Here is a 25,219-nt window from a genome sequence, read left to right as displayed (position 1 = left end):
ATATGAATATAAATGACTTTTTTGGTGCTCATTTTTTACAGTGGGTTATACTGATCTTCCAGTTAGGTTAATCTCATTTGGAGTGTTGTTCCCAACCTGTTAAAGGTCCATCTTTGTGCATAATTTAAAATTGGAAATTTCAACAAGCATCTAATATTCTTACTCTGGAAAATAAACCCTGGTCTGCTAGCTTCATGTATATTTTTTCTACCGAATTAAAACTAGAATCATGCAAACAGACTTAAGAAAAAGGCATGTAAGTTAATCATACAAATATGACACTTTTTCTAGACAATCCAGATCGTGCAAAATACATCGCTAAAAATTGTAACCTTTAAAAAAAAATTTGTGCAGGAAAAACCCATATGGGAATTGGGAACTTTCAAAAGTTGGCGGGTATGTAACGAGCCTTACTTTTTTAAGCTCCATTTGTGGGCAATATGTTTTCTAGTCTGTCCGTACGTCCTGCTTCTGGTTATAATGTTTATGGTCGAGGTAGTTTTTGATGAAGTTGAAATCCAATCAACTTGAAACTTAGTACACATGTGTTCCTTATGATATGATCTTCTTAATTTTACTGCCAAATTAAAGATTTTACCTAATTTTCATAGTCAACTGAACATAGAAAATGATTGTACGGATGGGAAATCCATGTACTTATGACCTTTTCTTGTTTGAAGAAAAAAAATACATTATAACGATAATGGAACAAAGCAGCCTGGGTTAGTGGGGCTGCTTTTATGGTAATTCAAGTTACCTTTTATTCACCTTCTTCCACTTCAGAGCTATCAGCTCTTTGATTAAATTGTTGTTGTAGAAACAAGGCTCATGAAATAATGTTTTTGTATTTTTCAGGTTAAATCCATTTGTATTATTTAACTCGATGTTTGACAACATAGAACTGTGTATTGATGCTACATCATATGGAAACATAGCCAGGTTTATAAGGAGATCATGTAAATCTAATGCTGAGGTAAGCAATAAGTTGTTTAAACTATTACTGCTGATACAAACAATTTGGTGATCCTTCATTTTTTTGCCAACTGGTTTAATAAGAAGGGGGATTTTAGAGGATTAAGAAAAAAAACATATTAAAGCATAGTCATCAGTAGAAATGTAAATGCAGCCATTTTCCTGACCCTTGCTTGTAAACTGATTGGTTCACACTGCTTCCAAACTTTCTTCAAACTGTTTAAAAGAAGATATTATGTCTGGGGACAATTATTAGAGAAAACTGAAAGCCTGCAATCCCTCACATAACTCAGTGTGTCAATTCAAAACAATTAGAATTTGTACAAAACAGTAAAATAACTGAGCATGATGTAATATTGACAGTAAGGATAGTCATGGTTTGGTACACAAATGATGAAATCATCTTCCATGAAACCTGATATTAACCATGGCTGTTAACATCAGAGCCCATTTATATATTGTTTTGAGAAAAAAAAAATTTAAGTCGATGAAAAATGATTTCTCAGTTATTTAACTGTTTTATTTTTTAAAAAACTTTTCAACCAAAAACCGATGTTTACTGCATGCTTTACTTTGCTGAACAGTTTAAAAATTTGGTGTGAACAACTTTTTTTTGTAGGTTAAACATACATTTGAAGATGGTGAATTGACATTTATTGTTGTATCTACAAAAGTCATCCCTAGAGGTTCTGAAATAACCATACCATATGATTATAATTACAAAGAGTGGTAAGTATTTAAGATTACAAATCTTACTCCGAAATGACCATACCATATGATTATAATTTCAATGGTAACCATTCAAACAATACAATTTTACTCTTATAATACAATCATTTATAAAAGTGACAAGCATCAAAACAACAACCATAATCATTCCAAAATGTTTTGTATCGTGGTAATCAATGTTTTTGAAAGTTTCCCAGCCTACCCAAGTATGGGTTTGTGATATTTTCTTGCCAATCCTTATCAAGTTTAATTGTTATCGTTCATGTTATCCAACAGGAAGTTCACATCAACTTACAACTTGATTATGTTCATTGTGATAAAAACTTTAATTTACATGGCAAATTATGTTTGGTTTCATGGTTCATTGAATTTGGAAATGTGATTGTATGAAATCAGTAGAGTTTCATGTGAAAAGTTTTTTGATTACTGTATTTTACCATGATATTGTTGTCTCATGAAATTATGACTTAAATTTTTGAATATGTGCCAAATTATATAGTTTGGACCAAGGTTTTAGGGTTCACTAATTATTATGTTTATTTACTATTTTCAGCATATATTGTGTGGAATGTGCCTGTCTGAGGAATAATTGTCCTGTAGCAAAGTATTTCAAGAGGAAACAAAATGCTCAAATCAAGTAAGATATGATGTTTAATATGCCTGTCAAAGACCAAAATATTAGAATATTATCTTTTTAATAGTACTGAAGCCACAATAAACAAGATGAAAAATAGACTGATAGTGGATCTTTGGTAGTTGAATTCATTCTTGCAATCTACACTATATATGTGAGGGATAGCTGTTTATTATTTAAGATTCTTTGTTGACCTCTAGATGTCTTTGGTATTATGTTGTTGTCTTAATGGCTTACACAGGTATTTTTTGTCTCCATGTAAAGTACAAAATGTGTGGAGAGATGTTGATTTTGTTCAATCAATATTTAGAAAAATTACATGCTATTATTCGTTAATCTTGTATTGTGTATAAGTCTTGTTGTACCATTTGAAAATAGTAATGCCAAAAAACTGATGTATTTATTTATTTTTTGTTGTTAATTTATTCATATATGTTTGTAGGAAAGAGAAAGAAAAGGTAGTGCCAAAAAATGCGGTAAAAGCTGTAAAAATTCCAACAACGCCGGTTAAAGTCATGAATCATCAACCCAAATCACCAAGATCACCGGCAGCAAGCCTTCCTCGTTCACCTATCAAATCTCCCATCAGGAAGTCCATCAGCATTGAGGAGCCTATTATAAAAGAGGAAATAGAAGAGGTTAAACTAGAGGTGCCTCCTCCACCTCCTCCTCCTGTGGTATCTCCTGTTAAAGAATGTGTCATGGAAGAACGACTTCCAGAAGTGAAAGAGGTAATAAAATTAATGATTTTATACCAAGTCTTATAATAACCAAAAGAAATAGCCAACTTATTAGGTCTTAGACTTTACTGACATTTGTTTTTGTACTTTATGATCAATTTCATTTTTAAATGGAAAACAATAAGTTTGTTTAATACAGATTTCTTTTGTTCTAACAGTTCAGTTTTATTAATTGCATTGGGAATACATTGAAAGGTATAATAAAAATTGAAACAGGTTGACTTGTGAAAGTATACTTAATTTCAGTACAATTAGATTTTTTTTCTTTGTCAGAAGTGAATTAAAACTGGGGTTTTTAAAGTAAATAATTCCAGAAATTCATATTTCAAAATTACTGCTTATTCAGGATTATTGTTGTTCTTTGCAATGAATAGTATTTCATAAATGAACATGTTTATTAGGAAATTCCCCAAGACCCAAACACAGACAGTGGTACAGATCATCAAGATACACATAGTGAGAGTGAAGAGAACCCTTCAACAGAAAGAGCCAGAAGACTTGTAAGTACAGTACTCACTTGCTCAATCTAAGTTCTTAAAATTTACTTAGTTATCTTATGCAGTTACCACTTAATACAACTGGATTGGCTAACACAAATGTTGTTATTGACTAGTTAGGGAAATGGACTAGGACTGTCCAATATAACATTACATTGTATCAGGATGGCACATTTACTTTGGTTTTGCTTATTATATCCCAGAGAACAATGTTCTGTAGGGCATAATATTTTTGATGTGTCAGTCATGTTCCTCTAAAACCACACAACAAACTTTGACGATTATAAAAACATATTTTGCAGATGTGCATATTAGTGAAAGGATACATGATTTAATCTTTTTTTTTATGAGAAATACCCCTTTGTACTTTATTTACTTACTACTGCAACAGTTTGTCATCACAACTTCTCTGAATCAACACACGTTGCATCTTTCTTTTCTATTACAAGGATTTCTGAAATTTGGTTTCAGGGTTTATATGATTCAGCTATAATGTGTGATGCGTTTTCAGATTCATCTCTCAACAACTTCCTGTTTACTGAACCCATCATTGTACACATGTTATCCAATTTAAAAAATGTCTTCATATTTTTCTACCAATTTCATGAGCAAATACAAACACTAAAATGATTTAACACTTTTAAAATTATCAAGTTGTGGCAGTGGTATCATCAGTGATCAGTAGCTCACAGTTTTGCTTATTATTATTTGTTTTTCAGTCAAGGGAAGATAGAAAAATGGAAGCCATTATGAAGGCTTTTGAGAAAATGGAGAAGAGGCAAGAAAGACGAAAAGAAGCCTTAGCAAGAATTGATCATACTACCAAAAAACCAGCTGCTATAGGTATTAAGCCAACAGAAGAACCCAAGAAAGAGAAATTTAAAGCAAAGGTAATATCAACATCAGTAAAAATAATAATAAGTAGCTATGATAAAGTAGAGGTAGGGTAACAACTTGAATCTCAACCATTCAACCCTAAACAGTTCTGTGTGTTAAATATAGCATCTAATAAAGAAAATAATTAAAGTCATTCATTTCGTACATGTTATTGAAGAAGTAATACTCAGATTACATTTATGTCCAAGTTTTGTAAGATTGGGAGTGAAATTATAGTAAATTTTTTACTAAAGTCATTACAGTGTCAACAGAAACTTACAGAAAAGGTTAATTGATATTTGTGGTTAAAATGTAAGATATAAACTGTTATGTTCATGCTTGCTGAGTCAAAAGAAATAAAATAAATATTTTAATGTTTTGAAGTTTCTAAGTAATCTTTGTCTTTGTAGTGTCAGGAACCAAAGGAAACAAAAGAAACAAAAGAAACGAGAGAAACAAGAAGAACAAGTGAGAGAATAAGTAGAACAAGTGAGAGAATAAGTAATGCTGAAGAGGCAAAGAAAGAGAAAGCCAAGATAGTGGAGAAAGTAGAAGTGAAACCTACAGTGGAAGAACCTGTACCAACACTTCCTGATCCACCAGCTCCTCCCCCTGTTACCCCAGTCCTGCCCATTATGCCAGCCCTTCCAGTCAAGAAAGTTTCACACAAGTATGTTTTAAGTTTATTGTATTGAGATTTAGCTCAAGTTTCTATACATGTGTACAAGGTTGTTACATAAAAAAAAAAGATTTTGCTTGAAGAAAATAAAGTTGTAAGGTTAACACCATTCTTAAATTCGAAACTTGCAGACATATGTACATACCAGAAGTAAAATGTGTCTTGTAATTTTGGAAAATTCCTAAAGGGAGTTTTTACTTCATATGGAAGTGGTGAAAGACTGAAGTGGTCTGTACAAATAAATGTCAACTAAGTATTTGGGAGAGATCTCTTTCACAGATAATAGAAATTGTGAGAGAAAAAAGAAAAAGAGTTATGTTATATATTTCTAAGAGATCACTGACCACCAAAATGACTATGATTTGTGAAAGGATGGATAACTAGTTCTGAAATGGGTTTCCATTACAAAATTAACATAACATTAAACAAAAAGTGTTTTATTTATACTTGATGAATTGTATTTATTGATATCAATATATTTTTTTTTCACAGGAAAAAGAAAAGGTCATCATCAAAAAGGTAAATAAACTTTACCTTTCTGAGGCTACAATATTTATACATAAATGATAGTTATCCAATTAGCCTTTCTGTGTTTTGATAAGTTAAAATGATAGATAATTATTTGCAATATGAATTCATAACAATTTATGAAATGTTTGGAAAAGTTTGTAGATAAAACAATAATGCAGGTATGCAAGTAATGTATGGTATGTTTTTGTAGGAAATCTAGGATAAACAGCAGTAACATTGTGAAGTCAGAGCCTCAGTCACAAGATGAATGTAGTAATACAGTACCTAGCTGTCCGTCGACACCTGTCTCTGCACCTCCTGATGTCACTAACACACCTCCATCATTCAAGTTCCTAAAAACCAAGAAGGTTAGTACACTATTTGTACTTGATTACTGGTAGTATTGGTTACTAAAGTGGCACTAGAATTAACCTCGAAGAAAATAATTACCATATACATATCCAAAATATATTTTTGCTGCCATTAGTGAAATGAAAATAGACTTATATTTAGCTCACCTGTCCCAAAAAGACCAAATAAGCTATTCTCATCACTGTATCTCCTTTGTCTGCTAACTTATACACCTTTCTTTTCTTTTAAAACTCCTGGGCCAATTTAAAGAACTTTCATGTAGAATTGCTCTGAATAATAGTATAATGTGTTTTAAAAGAAATAATTGTCTTTAATATTTTAGCATTTGATGAATGAATGGTTGAGTGAGAAGAGCCAGGATGTTGTTCCTTCACTGCCACCACCACCACCATCTGGACAACCTTCCAAAATAGAGCCATTGGAAGTACAGGTTGAGGAGGATACAATGTATGTAGCCTGTCGTCCAAGTCCCAGGAATGCACTGGATCATTTGAGGAGGAACAGTACCAGTGCAGGGTGCAGTCCTTACAGCAATCTCTCATCATCATCAAAACAAGAAAGCAGCAGCATAGGTTCTGCTAAAAAGGTTAGTTCTATTAAAAAATTTGAGGACATCATCTTAACAAAAAAAAAAAATAGAACATAAAAATTCAGTTGCTGTTTCAAATAGTTACAGCGCTCTATAATCAGAACAAGAAACTCTTGTTAGAAATATGACGAGCAAATTAAATGGTTATTTTAACGCACTTTCGTCATTACCCATTCCCATACATTGTTTTCTCTTTACCATGGTATAATAACAGTGTTTACTATATTTAAAAAAAATGTACAAAGTCAATTATTGTTAATTTTTAGCGATGGCTTAGACAGGCTATGTTTGATAAACCAGTGCCACAGAACAGATCATTGTCACCAATAGGGCTTGCAGGAGGTTCAAGTCCTAACCCACATGTCAGTCTCCCTAGTCCAGGAGGATCACCACCTGCAGGTAAGTACATTAAACACTTCTAAGATTATTGTCACAACTAAGAGCAATGGTGGTAAAAATCAACCTTTGGATTTCAACACGCAGTGGAAGAACATTTCATTACACTTATAGTGTTAGGGTTAATAGTTCATATCCTTAATTATATAGTCTTTCCTATATTATAATGAATAGTTTGGCTGCCTTGCTTATTTGATAAGAAGAGAAAGTGATTTTGATTAAATTATCAAACATAAAAGAATGACTTTATTAAAAGGTAAGAAGATAAGATGCAAAACAAAGTTTCAAATTATTTAAAACAAAATTAAAACAAAAAGTACTGAAGTAATACTGACATTTACAGTTGTTCAAACAGGCATCAAGTAAATTAAAAACCCAGAAATGTGTTGTATATGTAATGAAACAAACTAGACATTTAAAATACAATTTTATGTTTATGTTTAACAGATTATATAACTCCATTAAAGAAGAGGAGGTTAGCTAGTTATAGAGAGTCTATTGACCAGCCACCAACACCTTCTGCTGCTCAGGGTGTGGTGTCATCAGAACAGCCAGAGGAAGTTATAGATGTACAAAACCCAGACCCTGTGTCGGAGGCAGAAATGGTATGATGACAAGAAAAACAATTATCAAAATGGCGCTGTGGGGGGAGGTCAAAGTTAATAGTGTTAAAAAATGTACTACTCAAAGTCTATAACATCCACATTCTAAGAGAACAACATGATAACAGCACAAAGCCCATTACAGCATTCTAAGACCAAATCTAGACAGCCCATAATATCAACATACTTTGACAAAAAAATCATGATTGCTCATAACATTAATATTCCTTGACATGAAGGTCAACACAGATCTTAAATTCATAATTCTTTGACTACAAAATCATAACAGCCCCTAACCTCATAGTATAAATGTTTTGAGATTTCTAAAGTAACATGTCTGTACATTGCAGTCTTGTATAAGGAACAAATCACACAACTGATTTCCATGATTCAGGGTATGGTATGCTCCTGAAACATGGAAGTTTTCAGATAAAGACCAACAAATAGTGTTGAAGGCATGAACATCCATATTTGTTTGATATGCATAATTTGATCAAAGTTATATTCAACATTCTTATAACCCATTACTTGAATGTCTAGGCAATGAATCTTGGTTACATCTGATAGGTCAAGACACAATTGTTATTTAAAGTCAAATCATGTTGTTAGCTGGATGACTTAAGTCCCTTGCAAAAAGTTCTGCTTTTTGTTTACTTTTACATAATCTGTTTCAGGGACCATCTAGAAATAACAGGAATGAATCCGAAGCTTCTATCAAACCGAGACTAATGGACAGTTTAGTGAGACATTCTGTAGATGGTGCATGTTTAAATCACAGAACTTCATCAGATTCTCAGATTTCAGCTGATGAAGGGGAGAAAGTGACTAGTAATTTAGAATCAGTTTCAAGTAATACTGATTCTGTTATGGAAAGTTCAAATGAATGTGATAGCCAACAGGAAGATGATTCTGTGGAACGCAATATAGACGTTAGTGACAACCGACTGGAAGCAATGGAGGTTGACAGCACACAAAGTGACTCAGAGAAAAAAGAAGCTGTATGTGATAGTACATGTAAAGTGGAAGACAACAGAGCATGTAGTAGTTCTATTACTGAGGCATCATTAGTAGATAGTAGCTCTGATGTAGGTGTTAACGAAGAGACAAATGCAGACTCGGTTGAAATGTCAGAAATTCATGTCTCACAAGAAAATGTTGGCAGTAGTAATGTGTCCCAGGTGCTGGATTCCCAAGAAAATGTGGGTAGTAGTAACGTGTCACAGGTGCTGGATTCCCAAGAAAATGTGGGTAGCAGTAACGTGTCGCAGGTGCGGGATTCTCAAGAAAATGTGGGTAGTAGTAATGCGTCGCAGGTGCTGGATTCACAAGAAAATGTTGGTAGTAGTAATGTGGCAGAGTTACTGGTGTCGCAGGAAAATGTGGGTAGTAGCAGTGTGTCAGAGTTACTGGTGTCACAGGAAAATGTGGGTAGTAGTAATGTGTCGGATATTTCAATTTCACGGGGAAATGTTGGTAGTAGTAATGTATCTGATATTTCCATTTCACAGGGAAATGTTGGAAGTAGTAATGTGTTGGACAGACATGTGTCTCATGAAAACGTTGGGAGCAGTAGCGTGTCACAGGAAAACATTTGCAGCAGTAATGTGTTGCAGGAAAATGTGGGGAGTAGTAGTGATAGACATGTACGGAATTATAATTTTGATGTTAGTAGTAGTAGTGAGTTACATCACTTCTCATCAAACTTAGTAGAATCATCTCAAGTGACAGAAAATGTCAGTGTTTCATCTACAGAACAAACTTGTAGTTCATATAGTGCTACCTCAGAGGGTGGGGGAATGGCTGACAGTTCAATGTCAGAAAACAAAACAGACTTATCAGACATGGGCTTAGCAGATGTATCGGCTGTTGGGGACTCTACACAATATGTAAATAATACTAGTGCTACTGACAGTGTAGGGGAACCTGTTGCCAGTTCATCAATGGCTGAGGATTCTGGTATTATGTTAGACCCATTAACACCACAAGACCTATTGGGACCTTCAAAGAAAAAGGTATGATATTATTTCCTGACTTCAATAATATAATAATATAAAAAGTAATTATAAACTTTTTGTAGAGGATAAGCTTTTCACATTTGTACATGCCAGTTTTATTTAAAGGTTACTATACACTATGAGTTTTGCTCATTGTTGATGCATGTACAGTGATTTATAGTTGATGACATCCTTGTTAATGTCTCTTTTTGATGATAGTCTAAATGGCAATCATACCACATCTCTATTTTTATCCAGAAAGTACACTTGTTTGCTAGATTAATCATTTTGTTGCCAAGACAAATATTGCCCAATAAAATGAATCAGAATTTCTAATGTAACCATTAATTTCTTGCTAAAGGCAGTTGATTATTTATTGTTGAGTAATAGTGTGATAGAATATTAGTTTTTCTTCAAAATGAGGACTAGATAGAAAAATTAAATTAAAAAGACAATCTAAGTGGATATAAATTTAAAGAAATAGTAAATATTAGATATTTGAATATTGCATACTACTTTATAGGTTAGTTTACTGGAATACAGAAAACGCCAAAAAGAGAAGACCCCAGTATCAACATCAACACCATCATCCAGTAGACCTTCATCAACAACCATCATTGCTCCTTCATCTACAACATCTCCCATTCATCGTCATCATCGCTTCTCAACACTTCCATCACTTCCCTTGTTTGATTCATCGCCAACAAAGGATAATTCATCTAGATATCATTTTAAAAGTAAGTACACAAATGAACTGAGATGTATTCAAGTAATTTTTATTTTGGAAATTTTGGCATAGTTCTCTATTCAATACAATGACTTGTGTGTACTTTTTAATTAAATTTATAAACTTTAGCATGTTAAGTAGAGAATAATGACAGAATGTAAAGTTGTTTTTCAATATTGTAATTTTGTAAATCAAGAGTTAAAAAAGGTACTGCAATGTTATCTGGACACATTTTATTTCAGAAATGATTAGATGTATTTAATAGATTTGTCATCTTATTAATTGATTTTTTTTTAGCTTTTATGTATAAATTTCTGTAAAAAATTTCTAGGCTCATCTGATCTTATAAGGAAAAAGGCAACAGAAACAAAGGAGAAGAGACCACAGTTGAGTTTGTCAGAAAGGTTGAGAATGGAGTTTGGACTAGAGGATAGTGAAGAGGAAAAAGATGTTGAAAAAGGTACACTACAATAAAGTTAATTAAGATACTGAAAACATGTTGACAATATGTTGATATTTTTAGATACCTTTTGGTCACATAGCTCTTCACAACTTAGATACTTGTCCATCCTATACTCATATTTTTTTATGTTTTGAGAATTCCTGATGAACATAAAGCGAGAAAAGCACTTATGACACACCAAATTTATTAAGTTTTATATTTATTATAAAAGTTAATACATTGACAGAGGTAAATTCAAGAAACAAAAATAAAATGTATTCAATTGTGTTATGAATACATTTATTGATCATCCTATGAGTTGAATATGTTATGCAGAAGAGATAGTTTTTAGTCTGCAGCTTTGGTGTCAGAAACACAATTTGTAATACTTTTATTGCATTATTAGCTCTAGATGACACTGGTTTGAACACCATGCATTTAATAATTACTTTGTTTTTGTACAGATCCAAGTCATCGCAGACAGACATCATTATCATCATCTCATATTCCCCCGCCCCCACCACCACCACCCAAGCAAGGTGAGTTAGTCTGTCGGTCGGCTGTTCAGTGCCAGACTGGTGCATGGCTCACTATCATTCATTTTGCATTATACTCTTTTAAATCTTCCATGTACTATTTATTGTCAGCAGTAACTTGCCTAGTGTGAAAAACCAACACCATTCAATCTCTTTCATTTGTTATTTAGGGGTGCAAATATAATAATGTACATTCAAAATTTGGCAAGCTTTTGTAATCAAATTGAATAAGAATGAAAGGCTGAAAATTGTACATGGAGGAATATATTATGTTGTAATCCTATTTATTGAATGTTAAATTACTGTGAAGTTATTCAATTATATGGGTTTAATTTGTGCACAAAGTAAATTTTTTTTTTATTAAAATACCTAGTTGACTGAAAAATTTTCTGCAATTTGTATCCATTTATGTAGCCTGTCAAAGTTAAGGGTATAGTATTTGATTAGGGTAGTTTGTCAGAATTCTGGAAATAGTTGGTCACTTTCATCAGGGAGCTTTCAGACCAAAGGTGGTCATTATGACCTATATTCCTTACTTTCTGACATAACTCATTGAATTTATTGTACAGAAAGAGGAGAACTTTGTTATAATCACTAACTAAGTAAAGAAATCAGTAATTTTTTCGTAGCAATTATTTTCAGAAAATATAAAGAAAATGGGATGCAAAAGTTTTGTCATGATTTGCACAGAAAAGAGAATTAGATTATCTCCCCTAAAATAGACTATTTTTGACCAGCTTTTCCCCTTGCCAAAACTAAATTTTTATTAAGCGTTTACCATTTTAGAATCTAGTGAATAAACATAGACTTATAATAGAGTAGACAAAATTTGTCACAATAACATTGCAATTGGAAAACATAAAATCATTATCATTTATTAAGTAAACAAATATAACTTTTGAAATAGTAAAAATGTACCTCGATATTTGCTAAGTCTAACTGTCTGTACGATTTTAACTGATAGCGAGTCTACAATCTTTTCTATAACAAGTTTTGCTAGCATGTTCTGTATAGCAGTTAACCATGACAAAACATATCATGATTTAAAATATGCATGCCTTTTTAAATTTTTAGCTCATGTAGCTTGATGTTTTAATCATATATGAAGCCAATGCATTGCATCTATTTTATCCAATCTTGACCTGAAATCTAATTAAGATATGTTTAACAGAATTCTGTTTATTTCCCTTCCAATAAATTAACAAAACATGGACCTCCAGGATTAAAATGGAGCATACAAGTTAAAAGCCAAAAAGAGAAAATAATTAGTCATTATAGTTTTGCTTTTTGCAATCAAAATAGGATATGCACTTGGAAGTATGTTTTTATTAATTTCTGTACTTATAGAATGTTATGCTGCAATTAGTTCAGTAATCACTATGCCACAATTGTCGTACTTGAGTTTTACATTGCATTTTATATTAGTTTTTATTTCAAGACATATCAGTACTTGTTGTATTTCTCACAAATATATCATACATATATAATGTGGTTTATTGTTACTTGCATATACCATGTATATGTTCCGGACCATATGAGTATTTGGACCATACATGTATGGTCATGACCATATGTGTATACTCATATGGTTGGACCATACGTGTATGGTCGGACCATATGAGTATTTTGACCATATAGGTATTTTTTATAAATATTCATTAGAACTGTTTCAATAATACAATAAACTCTATATTTCCACACGGTACTAGTCGCCTTCCCATAATTTTTCTGCATTAGCTCGTCTTGGTTGTGCACAATTCTCCGTAGTTACACTTTTTGCTTTTTAGTGAAAAGTTAACCTTCTCAGAAGCTTCGTGCCATGATGAATTCCATAACGGTTCTTTTAAGAAATTTCGGAAAATATCTTTCAAGGTCGGCTTGTTGCCATTTAATCATAATGAAAAAAATGTATTAAATGTGTAAAATCAAATGTGTGAAACTGCTTATCTTTATTTAGTTAATCTTTTTATCATTATAATATAATAAAATGACCTTTGGTATCGTCTTTTTAATATCGTGACAACTAGAAGGGTCATACCTTATGAAGAGTTAAAGTATTTAATGTAAATTTATTAATTACCATGACCATACTCGTACAGTCGGACCATATGAGTATATACCCATACGGTCATAACCATATGCGTATGGTCCAAAAACTCATATGGTTCGGATCATATACACACGTTCTCATATTTTATGTATTAAATTATATACCTATTGAAAATTTGTTAGCTGAATTATGTTTATTTAAGGTACCAGCTGTGTCAATTGCGGTATTTGTTGTTTTGTAGTTTTCATAAGAGCATTTTATCATGTTTGTTAAAAAAATACTATGAATAGAAAATGTTGAGATACATTCAATATGGATTCCAGTCTATCTAGATTTTACATTTTTTTTTATTAAATATATGTATAAGTGGACTTTTCTGTTTAATAAGTTTCTTTTTAATGTTATTTTACACATGTAATATCAAGTGCAAATCATTTGAATGTCTTTTATTTTTTATTTTATTTTTGTGCAGTTGGGAATTTATACATAGGACTTCATTTTATTTTGTTGGAAAATAATTGTATCTGAAAGTGTTTAGTTTCTTATACCAATTTAACCAGAACAAACCTAGTGAGGTAGTCATTCCACAGGATTATTTTTTAGTGTAACCAGAGTATACTCTTTTATATTTCAGAGCCTTCTTCAGCACCTGTTTCTTCATCAGCTTTTCAGCATCCACAATTTCCTCAACCTTCTGTAATGTTGAGAGGACCATCGCCTGTCCTTGTTCAGAATGGACAACAGCCTGCCAGTGCACCTATAATGACCACTATAAATGGAGTTCCTGGACCAGTTGGACCTTCACCAGTTATGCCTCAGATAGGGCCACCACATATGTTGGTGAATGGGACACTGAGTCCTGTACTACCACCTCAGAGCCCAGTCCTGCTTCCACATCCATCAAATTCTAGTTCTGGTGGGAAGGTGATCCCTTCATTGTTATCCATTAAGACTTTTCCTACCCGTAACTTGCCAAATGGTAATGAACCAGGAACAACAACTCCTTCAGCAGGACTAGTGGATCAATCAAACCTATTTCATTCAAATAATCAAGGTATGGAAGTCATATTTAATCTTTCTTGTGGATTCATAATGTTAATCATCATTTGAGCTTATCTGGCCTTTCAATTTCAAGTTCTGTAGTGATTATAAAATATAAGTTATATCCGTTTGTTTGTAACTATTCGTAACTTAAAAGTCATATGAAACGAGTGACTGGTGAAAAATAATGTTATTCCAATTCTTGAACAAATGCAAATAAACATCATAAACTTAGTCTTCTGTGCACAATTTTATCATTTTTTTTTGTATAAATTTCGTATAATCGTATTTCTTTTCCAATCGGTCAGTGTTGTTGTGAAAATATGACAGGTAATTAAAGTTTGTTTTTTGAAGCTGAAGTTTAACAATTGTCACCTGTTTGTCAACAATCAACAAAATAGCATGGATATTGAGAATGTCTTTAACATGTACAAGTGTTTAACGTGTTTAACGTGTTTAACATGTACAATCAGATAATTGTTTATTTTAAGGACATCCATGCGTATTGCAATCACCTGATTTTTACGAGATGGGTCACACTGAGGTCACTTTGCATACAGAAAATATGTCTGGGGATATTGCTTCCTTAAAGTAAACTTCTTCTAAATATGAACAAATTAAAGAATTTTCTTCAGAAAAAAGTATATGTACATATAGTTTTATAATGAAAACTATCCATTGAGTTACAAAAAAACATATGCATTATTTTTTTTAATTTGAAATCTTATGACTTTAAATATTTTGTGGAATATTGTTTCTTCATCTGCATCTCCTTGAAAATAGAGGAATGTCCTTGGAAAATCCTGTAAAAATCCTGGAGTTCAACTTATGCAAAAAAAAATGGGCACTATTACCGGTCACTTGAGTTAGATTCCTGGTGTACTAAATAAAATAAGCTTTATAAGTATATGTAATTTATGTTGCTCAATTTAAATTACAGGTGTATCAACAAACCAGCATTTTGCAGCAAATCATATCAACAATAATTCACCTGTGGGATTCACTCCACCCTCTGCTGATATGGCTCAGTCGTCCTCACAGAACCCACCCATCTTCAACCAGAATGGAACAACATCACAACAAAACTTTAATGGAACAAACATGCCTTCTAATGGACCAATTGTGCATGAATATAATCATGGTTTTCATGATCAACCCGCACAGAAACTCTATCATTCACAGGATCAACGAAAGAAATCAAACAAGTTCAAACGAAAACATTATAACAGTTACCAAGATTCTGGAGGGGGTCATTTTCATTGATACATTGTACTTAATTTATTTTAAAATATATTGAACAGTATTTTTATATAACATGTAACATGTTTGTCGGCAGCAATTTTATGTTAGCAGTTAGTTGTTTTTGTTATTGCAGATATTTTCTGTTTATATTTTGAGACAGTAGCTGATAGTTCTTTTGCATTATTTAGTGGTCTTCACATGCCTTATTGGGTTTTATATATACACTGTTGGTGGTCTCAGAAATTTTTTGTTTAAATATATTTTTAAAGGTATTTGAGTGTTCTGAAAACAGTTGTTAAAACTGTTCAGACTGACTGTAAAGTTTTATGGTAAATCTAGGCCTAGCTCTGACTTTGACAATCATGATTAAGACGAATTGAAGATATATATAAGTTTTAGAACCTATTGTTGATGTAGAAGATCACAAAATATTTTTATAACAAAATTTAGGCCAGATTCTAAAAATTGTTCGCTTTATAATCGATTGGAGTTTTCTCCCTTTATTTTAGAGTAAAGATCTAGCTGTTTAAGAAGATGATTTTCTTTTACACGTAAATGGTCAGAGTTGTCTTAGCTTATATCCAAATACAGATATTGTTGGAGTTTTGTTTAAAGTATGGGTTCACTATTGTTCTTACTGTTGAAATTGATTAAAGCATTTAAAAGGTTACCCATTAATTATAAATTTCTGACCCACCAACAAGTATCTTAAGTTGACAATATATGTATAGCATTTCATTTATAATGATATTATACATCTCTTACTGCTAATATTAAAAAGCATTTTATGTAAAGGGCTCTCGCTACATATTAAAAGAAGTATTTATACATAGATGGCATCGTTTAAGATATTGTTTCTCTTTGTTTGCAATAAATGTTAAATACAGTGAAATGTTTTGAGTTTAATGTTGATTGTAATGACAAAAAAGTTAAGGAAAAAATAACTTGAAAATTTCAATTCCATTAAATTTTCTGATAATTACTGTGGACCAGGTGTTAACTATGATACATTGATAATGTATGATGAGCAAAATGCAACTGCATGTGTAGAGCTAGATTTTTTAATTTCTTGATTTTTAAGAATTTAAAAAAAAATCTAATGGCAATGGTTTACATACTTTCGAGATCAATTTCAATACTATATTCAGCATTTTTACTGAAAAAATTCAGATAGATTATGATTTGACTGTCAAATCATAATTATAACTGTGGTACAAAAAAAAAGATTCAATACAAATAATGCATTCACTATTTTTTCAGTAGTGAAGTAGGGAGAAACAAAAAAGTAGAAACTTTATGATATAAATTTATAGTAAAAATTGAAATGTACTGTCATTGATATACATATATAACTTACTGCCAGAGAGGGGGAAAAAAAATCATGATTAAGGGCATTAACTACGGGGGGAAATCATTCATTGTTTTATTATGATCTCTTAGGCAATTTATTTACAGCCTTAACATGTAAATATTCATTGTACATGTTTTCATCTGTCAGCCATCTGTAAATAATTCACTGTGTACATGTGTAGATAACTTGTGTAGATATGTAAATATGTACAGTTTGTACAATAGTGTATAAAGTATTCTCTCACTTCTTTTATCTATCTCGACGTTATTGAAATAATAAGGTATATTTTTCTAGAAGTTTGTTTACAAGGTTAGAAGTTATATTTTGTGAAAGTTATAAATTAAAAGACAAAAGTTGAGGATAAACTTGTTACTTAGTATCAAATTATTATGTTTCTTTGATAAGACTATCTTTTTTTCTATGTACATTGTTTTTGCTTGAGGTAATCTGTAACTATTTTATGAATACATCAGGGTAGCCTTTAAAACAAAACAAAAACACCATCGTAAGCTTGGAAGTTCTGAAAGCTGAGGCATTCAATTTGTCAATCTGTCCGTCCACACTTTTATTAGAAACTACTAAACAGAATGACTTCATTATTGGTCAGCAGCTCAATATTAATAACTATAAAGTCGGAGCACTCTTTGGATATGTTAAATATATGCCAATAATTTTAATTTTTTGGATGTTGAATGAACTTACAACTTTATTAGTCTGTAATGGACAGGATGACTTATATATTGTCTGCAGCTCAAAATGAGTTGTAATGTATGTGCACTTTTCTGATCAGTCAGAATCTTACTTTACGATTTCTGATACTATGAATTTTGAGTGGGGTATGCTCAGCACGACAATACATGCATTCTTGTTTCAGTATTTATCATAAAACTTTTATTTTGTAAAGGTAAAGCATTCAAAGTTGACATGGATTTAAAAAAAAGCTATACGTGTAATAAGTAGTGATTAATTATTGAACAAAAGAAACAGCATCATCTATAGTCTTAACCAGTGGTACGCAATGTCACATAGCTTAGGAGAGAAATTTAATGCGAAATAATCATTGATTTGAAATTAACAGTTGTTACAAGCACCCTTTATAAGAACTTTTTAGATGTTACAGATTTTTATTGATGAATGAACCTGTTGTATAAAACAATGTACATTTTGTTTCTGTCTGTCCTAAACTGTCTATAATTTATTTCTGTCTTTATGTGTGTATGAGTGAAGAGAAAAAGGGGTAATGACCAACTGTACAGAGACAAAATAAAACAAATTTAATCTTATTGTGTTGTTTAAATCAATATGAAGATAAGAAGGTACAATATGAATGATCGAGACAACTATTCACCAGTCTAAATGATGTGGTACCTATAAATGTTCAGCATACAGCCTTCAACAATGAGCAACACCCACATTTGTCATTGTATATGCAGCTTTAAAACAATTTACAACAAGAATGTCCCCTCACACTATCATTTTCTAAGTTCAGTGGACTGTGAAATTGGGATAAAACCTCTAATTTGGCAATAAGGTTAGGAAGATAATATCATAGGGAACATGTGTCCTAAGTTTCAAGTTGAGTGGACTTCAACTTCATCAAAAACTACCTTGACCAAAAACTTTAACCTGAAGCAGAACAGACAGATGAACGAAAGGACGCATAGACCAGAAAACATAATGCCCCTCTTACTATCGTAGGTGGGGCATAAAAATGCACTTGACCCTTCCTTTTAAACCTCAGATGGTGTTGTAACAATTAACCAAACAACAACTTAAAAACAGTTGGAAACGGCTTCAAAACACACAAAAACAAAACAAATAACATAAAAACAAAACACAAAGTACGATCTGAGAGCAACAGCAGTTATTGAAAGCTAGTTCAAAGCACACCTCAACTAATAGATGAATCTTGTTATCCAATAAAATTGAGAATGGAAATGGGGAATGTGTCAAAGAGACAACAACCGGACCATAAAAAAAAAAAACAGCAGAAGGTCACCAACAGGTCTTCAATGTAGCGAGAAATTCCCGCACCCAGAGGCGTCCTTCAGCTGGCCCCTCAACAAATATATACTAGTTCAGTGATAATGAACGCCATACTAATTTCCAAATTGTACACAAGAAACTAAATTAAAATAATAGAAGACTAACAAAGGCCAGAGGCTCCTGACTTGGGACAGGCGCAAAAATGCAGCAGGCTTAAACAAGTTTATGAGATCTCAACCCTCCCCCTATACCTCTAGCCAATGTAGAAAAGTAAATGCATAACAATACACACATTTAAAATTCAGTTTAAGAGAAGTCCGAGTCTGATGTCAGAAGATGTAACCAAAGAAAAATAAAATGACAATAATACATAAATAACAACAGACTACTAGCAGTTAACTATTAAATTATAGTTGTGAGACAAAATGATTCTATTTGTCATATTTTTAAAAAGGGTTCAATTGTCATGTTTCATTGCTGTGTCAATCTCATCGATGACAAAAAATGAGTAGAACAAATGCCTTTGGTAAGTAATCGCCTAACTCTTGTTACATTTAGTTTTTTTTATACGACCGCAAAAATTGAAAATGTTTTGGTCATATATTGGTATCACATTGGCGTCGTCGGCGTTGTCGTCGTCGTCCGAATACTAGTTTTTCGCACTCAAACTTTAGTAAAAGTGAATAGAAATCTATGAAATTTTAACACAAGGTTTATGACCACAAAAGGAAGGTTGTGATTGATTTTGGGAGTTTTGATCCCAACATTTTAGGAATTAGGGGCCAAAAAGGGCCCAAATAAGCATTATTCTTGGTTTTCGCTCCATAACTTTAGTTTGAGTAAATAGAAATCTATGAAATTTAAATACAAGGTTTATGACCACTAAAGGAAGGTTGGGTTTGATTTTGGGAGTTTTGGTCCCAACAGTTTAGGAATAAGGGGCCCAAAGGGTCCAAAATTGAACTTAGTTTGATTTCATCAAAAATTGAATAATTGGGGTTCTTTGATATGCCGAATCTAACTGTGCATGTAGATTCTTAATTTTTGGTCCCGTTTTTAAATTGGTCTACATTAAAGTCCAAAGGGTCCAAAATTAAACTTAGTTTGATTTTGACAAAAATTGAATCCTTGGGGTTCTTTGATATGCTGAATCTAAAAATGTACTTAGATTTTTGATTATTGGCCCAGTTTTCAAGTTGGTCCAAATCGGGTCCAAATTAAACTTTGTTTGATTTCATCAAAAATTGAATAATTGGGGTTCTTTGATATGCCAAATCTAACTGTGTATGTAGATTCTTAATTTTTGGTCCCGTTTTCAAATTGGTCTACGTTAAAGTCCAAAGGGTCCAAAATTAAACTAAGTTTGAATTTAACAAAAATTGAATTCTTGGGCTTTTTTGATATGCTAAATCTAAACATGTGCTTAGATTTTTGATTATGGGCCCAGTTTTCAAGTTGGTCCAAATCAGCATCCAAAATTATTATATTAAGTATCGTGCAATAGCAAAAAATTTTCAATTGCACAGTATTCTGCAATAGCAAAAAATTTTTAATTGCACAGTATTGTGCAATAGCAAGAAATTTACAATTGCACAGTATTGCGCAATAGCAAGATATCTTCAATTGCACAGTATTGTGCAATAGCAAATATTTTCAATTGCACAGTATTGCGCAATAGCAAGAAATATCTAATTGCACAATAATGTGCAATAGCAAGAAATTTTCAATTGGAGTTATCTTTTTGTGTCCAGTATAGTAGTTGAATCAACTTAAATTAAAACAATCTTTACCATTCAGTGATATCAAGCACTTTATTTTACATTTTAATATTTTATGATGTATTTAAATGTGTAGTTATTGTTGCAAACTCCATTAGAAATATGAATTGATATCAGTTTTGGAAAAAGGGAAAGGGGGATGTGAAAAAAAATGGGTGGGGGGTCAATTTTTTCTCATTTCAGATTTCATAAATAAAAGAAAAACGTTTTTTTGAGAGGATTAATATTCAACAGCATAGTGAATTGCTCAAAGGCAAAAAAAATATTTTAAGTTCATTAGACCACATTCATTCTGTGTCAGAAACCTATGCTGTGTCAACTATTTAATCACAATCCAAATTTAGAGCTGAATCCAGCTTGAATGTTGTGTCCATACTTGCCTCAACCGTTCAGGGTTCAACCTCTGCGGTCGTATAAAGGCAGTGGCGGATCCAGGGGGTGGTCCCACGGCGCACCGGACCACCCCCATGACGAATCTCAATTTTGTTTAAAGTGTTTATTTTTTCAATAACTAGCTAATTAATAAATTAACACTTAAGATTAATCCTTTCATCGCACTAATTGGTTATGGATTACCTGGATACCTGGAGGTGTCACAATGATAGAATACGGATCAATGCGTTTCACCTATATACATGTAATTAAATTGTCAAAACAGCTCGTCAATATGAAGATTGATTGATTGTTGGTTGCTTAACGTCCAGTGGCAAATATTGTATGCATATTCAGGACGAGAACAAGTTCACAAAAATACAATAGGTAGGTGGATACGATAGAGGCCATCTGGGATGATGGTCGGGGGAATTTGGACTGCCACTGGAAAATGAGGGTATATTGGATAGGGACAGAAATTTTGCCTTGCAACAGGCCACCTACGGACCCCTCAAAGAGTTGTCGCAAGGGTTCTTAACGTGCAAAGAGCGTGGCACTCTCTTTACACAAGGCATCGGATTTAACGTCCCCCTTCTGACCGGACGTAAATGCGAACTTGATACATCCAGCACAGCCAAACGGACGCCCCACTTCGGCAAGCGTTTTACTGCCGGTCGGGAGAAGACCAAGTGACCATATTTCTATACCCCAGTCACCCTAGGGGTTTCAATATGAAGAAGTTGACTTCTTATTTTGTAAGGTAAATACAAAATGACTGTCAATTCTTTCAAAACCAGAAACTGCAGCCGGTACTCTGAAAGAATGTTGCATAACAAACTTTCCAAATATTTCTGTTATCTTAAAAATCATAGCTACCATGGGGGTGACGAGTTGCGAATGTGAGCGATCCAACAGTGAGTTATCACTTTTAAAAACCTACCTGAGAACAACTATGGGGCAATCGCGTTAAACGGACTTGCGTTGATGCATGTGCACTACAGTTTGGAACTTAAAATAAAACAGATTATAGATAACTTTGCAAGGAAACACCCGCGATGCATGATTTTGAATGACCTGATAAACGACTCTTTGTTAAATTAGTAAATTTTGAACAATTTTACGTAGAACTATTTTTACCGATTCGGAACATTTTAATTAAACTTTTTTTACAGCTTGCCTAATTCAGATGACAGTTGTATGTTGTGCTATTTTAGATTGCAAGATATTGTATAGAGTCTTAAATAAAAATCAGTTTTACATGTCTTTAAATTCCTTTACCTAGGAATATGTGCATTGCATGGTGTTGTTCAAATTCATGATCTTCCATAATGTCGAAGGTATTTTTTAACCTTTTTCATACCATTCAATATTCATTTGGGACCACCCCCAAATTTTTTCTGGATCCGCCACTGAAAGCTGCGCCCTGCGGAGCATCTGGTTACTGCATATATTTATTCTCTTATTCGAGGACGATTTGTCCTTTTCCCTGCTTATTTTTACTTGATCTCAATTATTCATTAGTCGAATTTCGATTATGGCATCAAATTTTCTTGCTTTCCATCATAAATTCACTATGTAGCATCATGAAAAAAAGTCGACCATGTCTGCTGATATCACAGTAAAGAATATCTTTCTGCAAGTCATTTGAAGAGAAGTATTAGGATTGTCTGCATATTGTCTTAAATTCATTACAGAAACAGATTCAAACACCAAATCTTGTGTAATACATATTTTGTAATCGTGACAGTAAATTCTGAAATGTTTATCTGAGAGCCTAGCATTTTGAAATTGAAAATTTAACTGCTTCCAGTTGATAAATATCTTATCACACTTGATGCAGTGGTACACCCTATATGTATTAAAACTTTAGCATTACTCCCTGCTAAAGTAGTGATAAATAAGTTCTCTGTATAAAGCAGTTATAAGTAGCAGTTTAATATTTGTCAAGAACATAATTAAGTTATAAGTTCCTAAATTGCACAAATATGGCTGGTATTTTTCTAACATTAAAATTTATCTGCACATAAAACAACACAACACTGGAACTAAACTTTGATAATTTCCTTATCCATATAAGACTTGGATGTCTAATTTCAAATACAAATTTCCTTCAAAATTATTGATAATTTCAAGTAGAGGTATAGGGTTTTAATGTAAGTTTTAGCAAGTTTAATAGGAATGTTTCAAAGGAGCTTAATTCCATATTCACATTTCATGACCAAATTCCATGACAGCCCAAACTATTGAACTAAGAAATCTGGTTTTAAAAATAGTATAAAATAAGCATTTCTTGAAAAAGGCAGCTCAGAAGTTAAGTTTATTTTCAAGGTAACAAATTGAACATACACTGAACGAATAAATTTGTAAATGTGTCCATTGTCCTTGACCTCTTTTTCCTGGTTCAGTTAATACTTGAAAAGAAGCTGAAGATTATTTGTAATACCAATTTCTGTCTTATAATGAGTAATAGGATAACTATATCTAGTATCTAGCAAGGCCCTCGTGTCTGTCGGTGTCAGAAAGTTTAATTTGACCTTGACCTTATTCCATGGATCAGTGAACAAAGATAAGTTTTCGTGGTCAATTCCATATCTCAGTTACTATAATTAATAGGTATACTATATATTAAGTGTATGGAAGAAAAAAACACGTCATTTTCGGGAAACTCGATTAGTCCGCTCACCAGCTTTAATGTCTTTAATATATGATTTTTTAAGTTTTTGAATGCACATGTAAAGCAAAATATTTTCCTATGAAATATTGTACCACAAGACAATATTTCATAACTATGTATCATGAAATATTGTCCTCGTCTATGGAAAAATGTCCAGAGAAGGACAAATTTTCATAGCGAAATTTTGTCTGTATAAAGACAATATTTCACAGATGAATGTTATGGAATTTTGTCTTGTTAAGGGAGGTTAAATTTTGTGTGAATTGAGACAATATTGCCTGTTAAAGGGAGGTTATATTCTGGTTATATATTGTGAGTATTGAGACAATATTTCATAGACAGATTGTCATGGAATTTTGTCTCATGAAGGGGAGGTTATCAACATATATTCATGTTAGAGAGTTTTTCCTGCGACACGTGCCTGTGTATATATTTACAAAATAAGTGATTGTCAGTTTATTACTTATATTTGTACAGTGTACTGTAATAAAATGAAACATACATTAGACAATTCTTTAATCTATAATTAACCATTTGTAATGTATCTATATATGCAAATTTGAAGCTCACTATTATCAATAATATAAATTCCTAACTTTACAAAACAATTTCAGTTATAAATCTAAAAATATGCATGCTGCATGCTTGTGTACTATTTCTAACCGTGTAATAATTCGATTAAAAAATAATTTCAAAGCCAGTATTTCATAGTTACGTATTGTCATGAACAGAATTTCATAGTGAAATATTGTCCAGAAGGAGGTGAAAAAATTTCATGGACAAGGACCTATATGTAATTTTGTCCGACTGACAATATTCCATGGGGGACAATATTTTATGTTACACACACAAGTGGTTCTAACATGTATTTTGCATGAAAAAAATGAACACAAAAAGTCCACTTTCTAATATACTGTGTATTTGAACGGAAAATACACCATTAGAAGCTGTGTTCTGCCGGTTGTCCTGTTTAGTGTGGAGCTGTTTGAAAAAGCCATGAGTGAAAAATTTTGCAAACTTAGATCATCGGTGCCTTCCGTGATCATATAAACACAAACACTTACGACTTCTTTTCTATTTGGCTCATTTTGAGTCACACTGTCTGGAAACAAAACGCGATAAGTCCCTTGCCAAACCCGATTAGTGCGGAAACGCCGAAAAAAAACCCGATAAGTCGGTTACCATTCTACACCGTGGGAAGGGTTGTGGAGATATGTTTTCATCATAGTAGAATCATAGTACATGTACATCTATTCTATAATTTTGTTGCACGATTTACAGTCGAGTATTTACACTGCGCTTGAAAAGATCTTTAACGGTTGATTATCCGGGTGCGATTGTAGCTTTCGAGTTCAATTAGAATTATGATCTGCAATAGCCTTGCGCAAAGAACGATGCAAAGAACGATGCTCAACTTTCCCGAACATATA

General features: G+C 32.5%; 1 protein-coding gene across 2 annotated transcripts in view; it reads left to right on the top strand.

Annotated features, from left to right (window-relative positions):
* The window catches only part of LOC139515669 (inactive histone-lysine N-methyltransferase 2E-like), a 38,482-nt gene extending 20,220 nt beyond the window's left edge, over positions 1-18,262 (top strand). Inside the window, exons 12-29 of one of the 2 annotated variants that reach the window (XM_071305313.1) lie at positions 856-973; positions 1,592-1,701; positions 2,255-2,338; positions 2,778-3,066; positions 3,477-3,575; positions 4,292-4,462; positions 4,859-5,118; positions 5,620-5,646; positions 5,849-6,005; positions 6,332-6,595; positions 6,865-6,997; positions 7,442-7,599; positions 8,271-9,608; positions 10,114-10,327; positions 10,649-10,777; positions 11,224-11,298; positions 13,980-14,399; positions 15,327-18,262. In XM_071305313.1, the coding sequence (XP_071161414.1) occupies positions 856-973; positions 1,592-1,701; positions 2,255-2,338; positions 2,778-3,066; positions 3,477-3,575; positions 4,292-4,462; positions 4,859-5,118; positions 5,620-5,646; positions 5,849-6,005; positions 6,332-6,595; positions 6,865-6,997; positions 7,442-7,599; positions 8,271-9,608; positions 10,114-10,327; positions 10,649-10,777; positions 11,224-11,298; positions 13,980-14,399; positions 15,327-15,649 (4,369 nt within the window). In that variant the 3' untranslated portion in view covers positions 15,650-18,262. The remainder of the gene's footprint in view (positions 1-855; positions 974-1,591; positions 1,702-2,254; positions 2,339-2,777; positions 3,067-3,476; positions 3,576-4,291; positions 4,463-4,858; positions 5,119-5,619; positions 5,647-5,848; positions 6,006-6,331; positions 6,596-6,864; positions 6,998-7,441; positions 7,600-8,270; positions 9,609-10,113; positions 10,328-10,648; positions 10,778-11,223; positions 11,299-13,979; positions 14,400-15,326) is intronic. The other variant, XM_071305321.1, reaches the window with a different exon arrangement.
* Positions 18,263-25,219: the final 6,957 nt, after the last annotated feature.

The sequence above is a fragment of the Mytilus edulis genome, chromosome 1 (genome assembly GCF_963676685.1).
Source record: "Mytilus edulis chromosome 1, xbMytEdul2.2, whole genome shotgun sequence".
Lineage (NCBI taxonomy): Eukaryota > Metazoa > Mollusca > Bivalvia > Mytilida > Mytilidae > Mytilus > Mytilus edulis.
The sequence above is the reverse complement of the archived record's forward strand: the minus strand, read 5'-3'. Positions and strand labels throughout refer to the sequence as shown.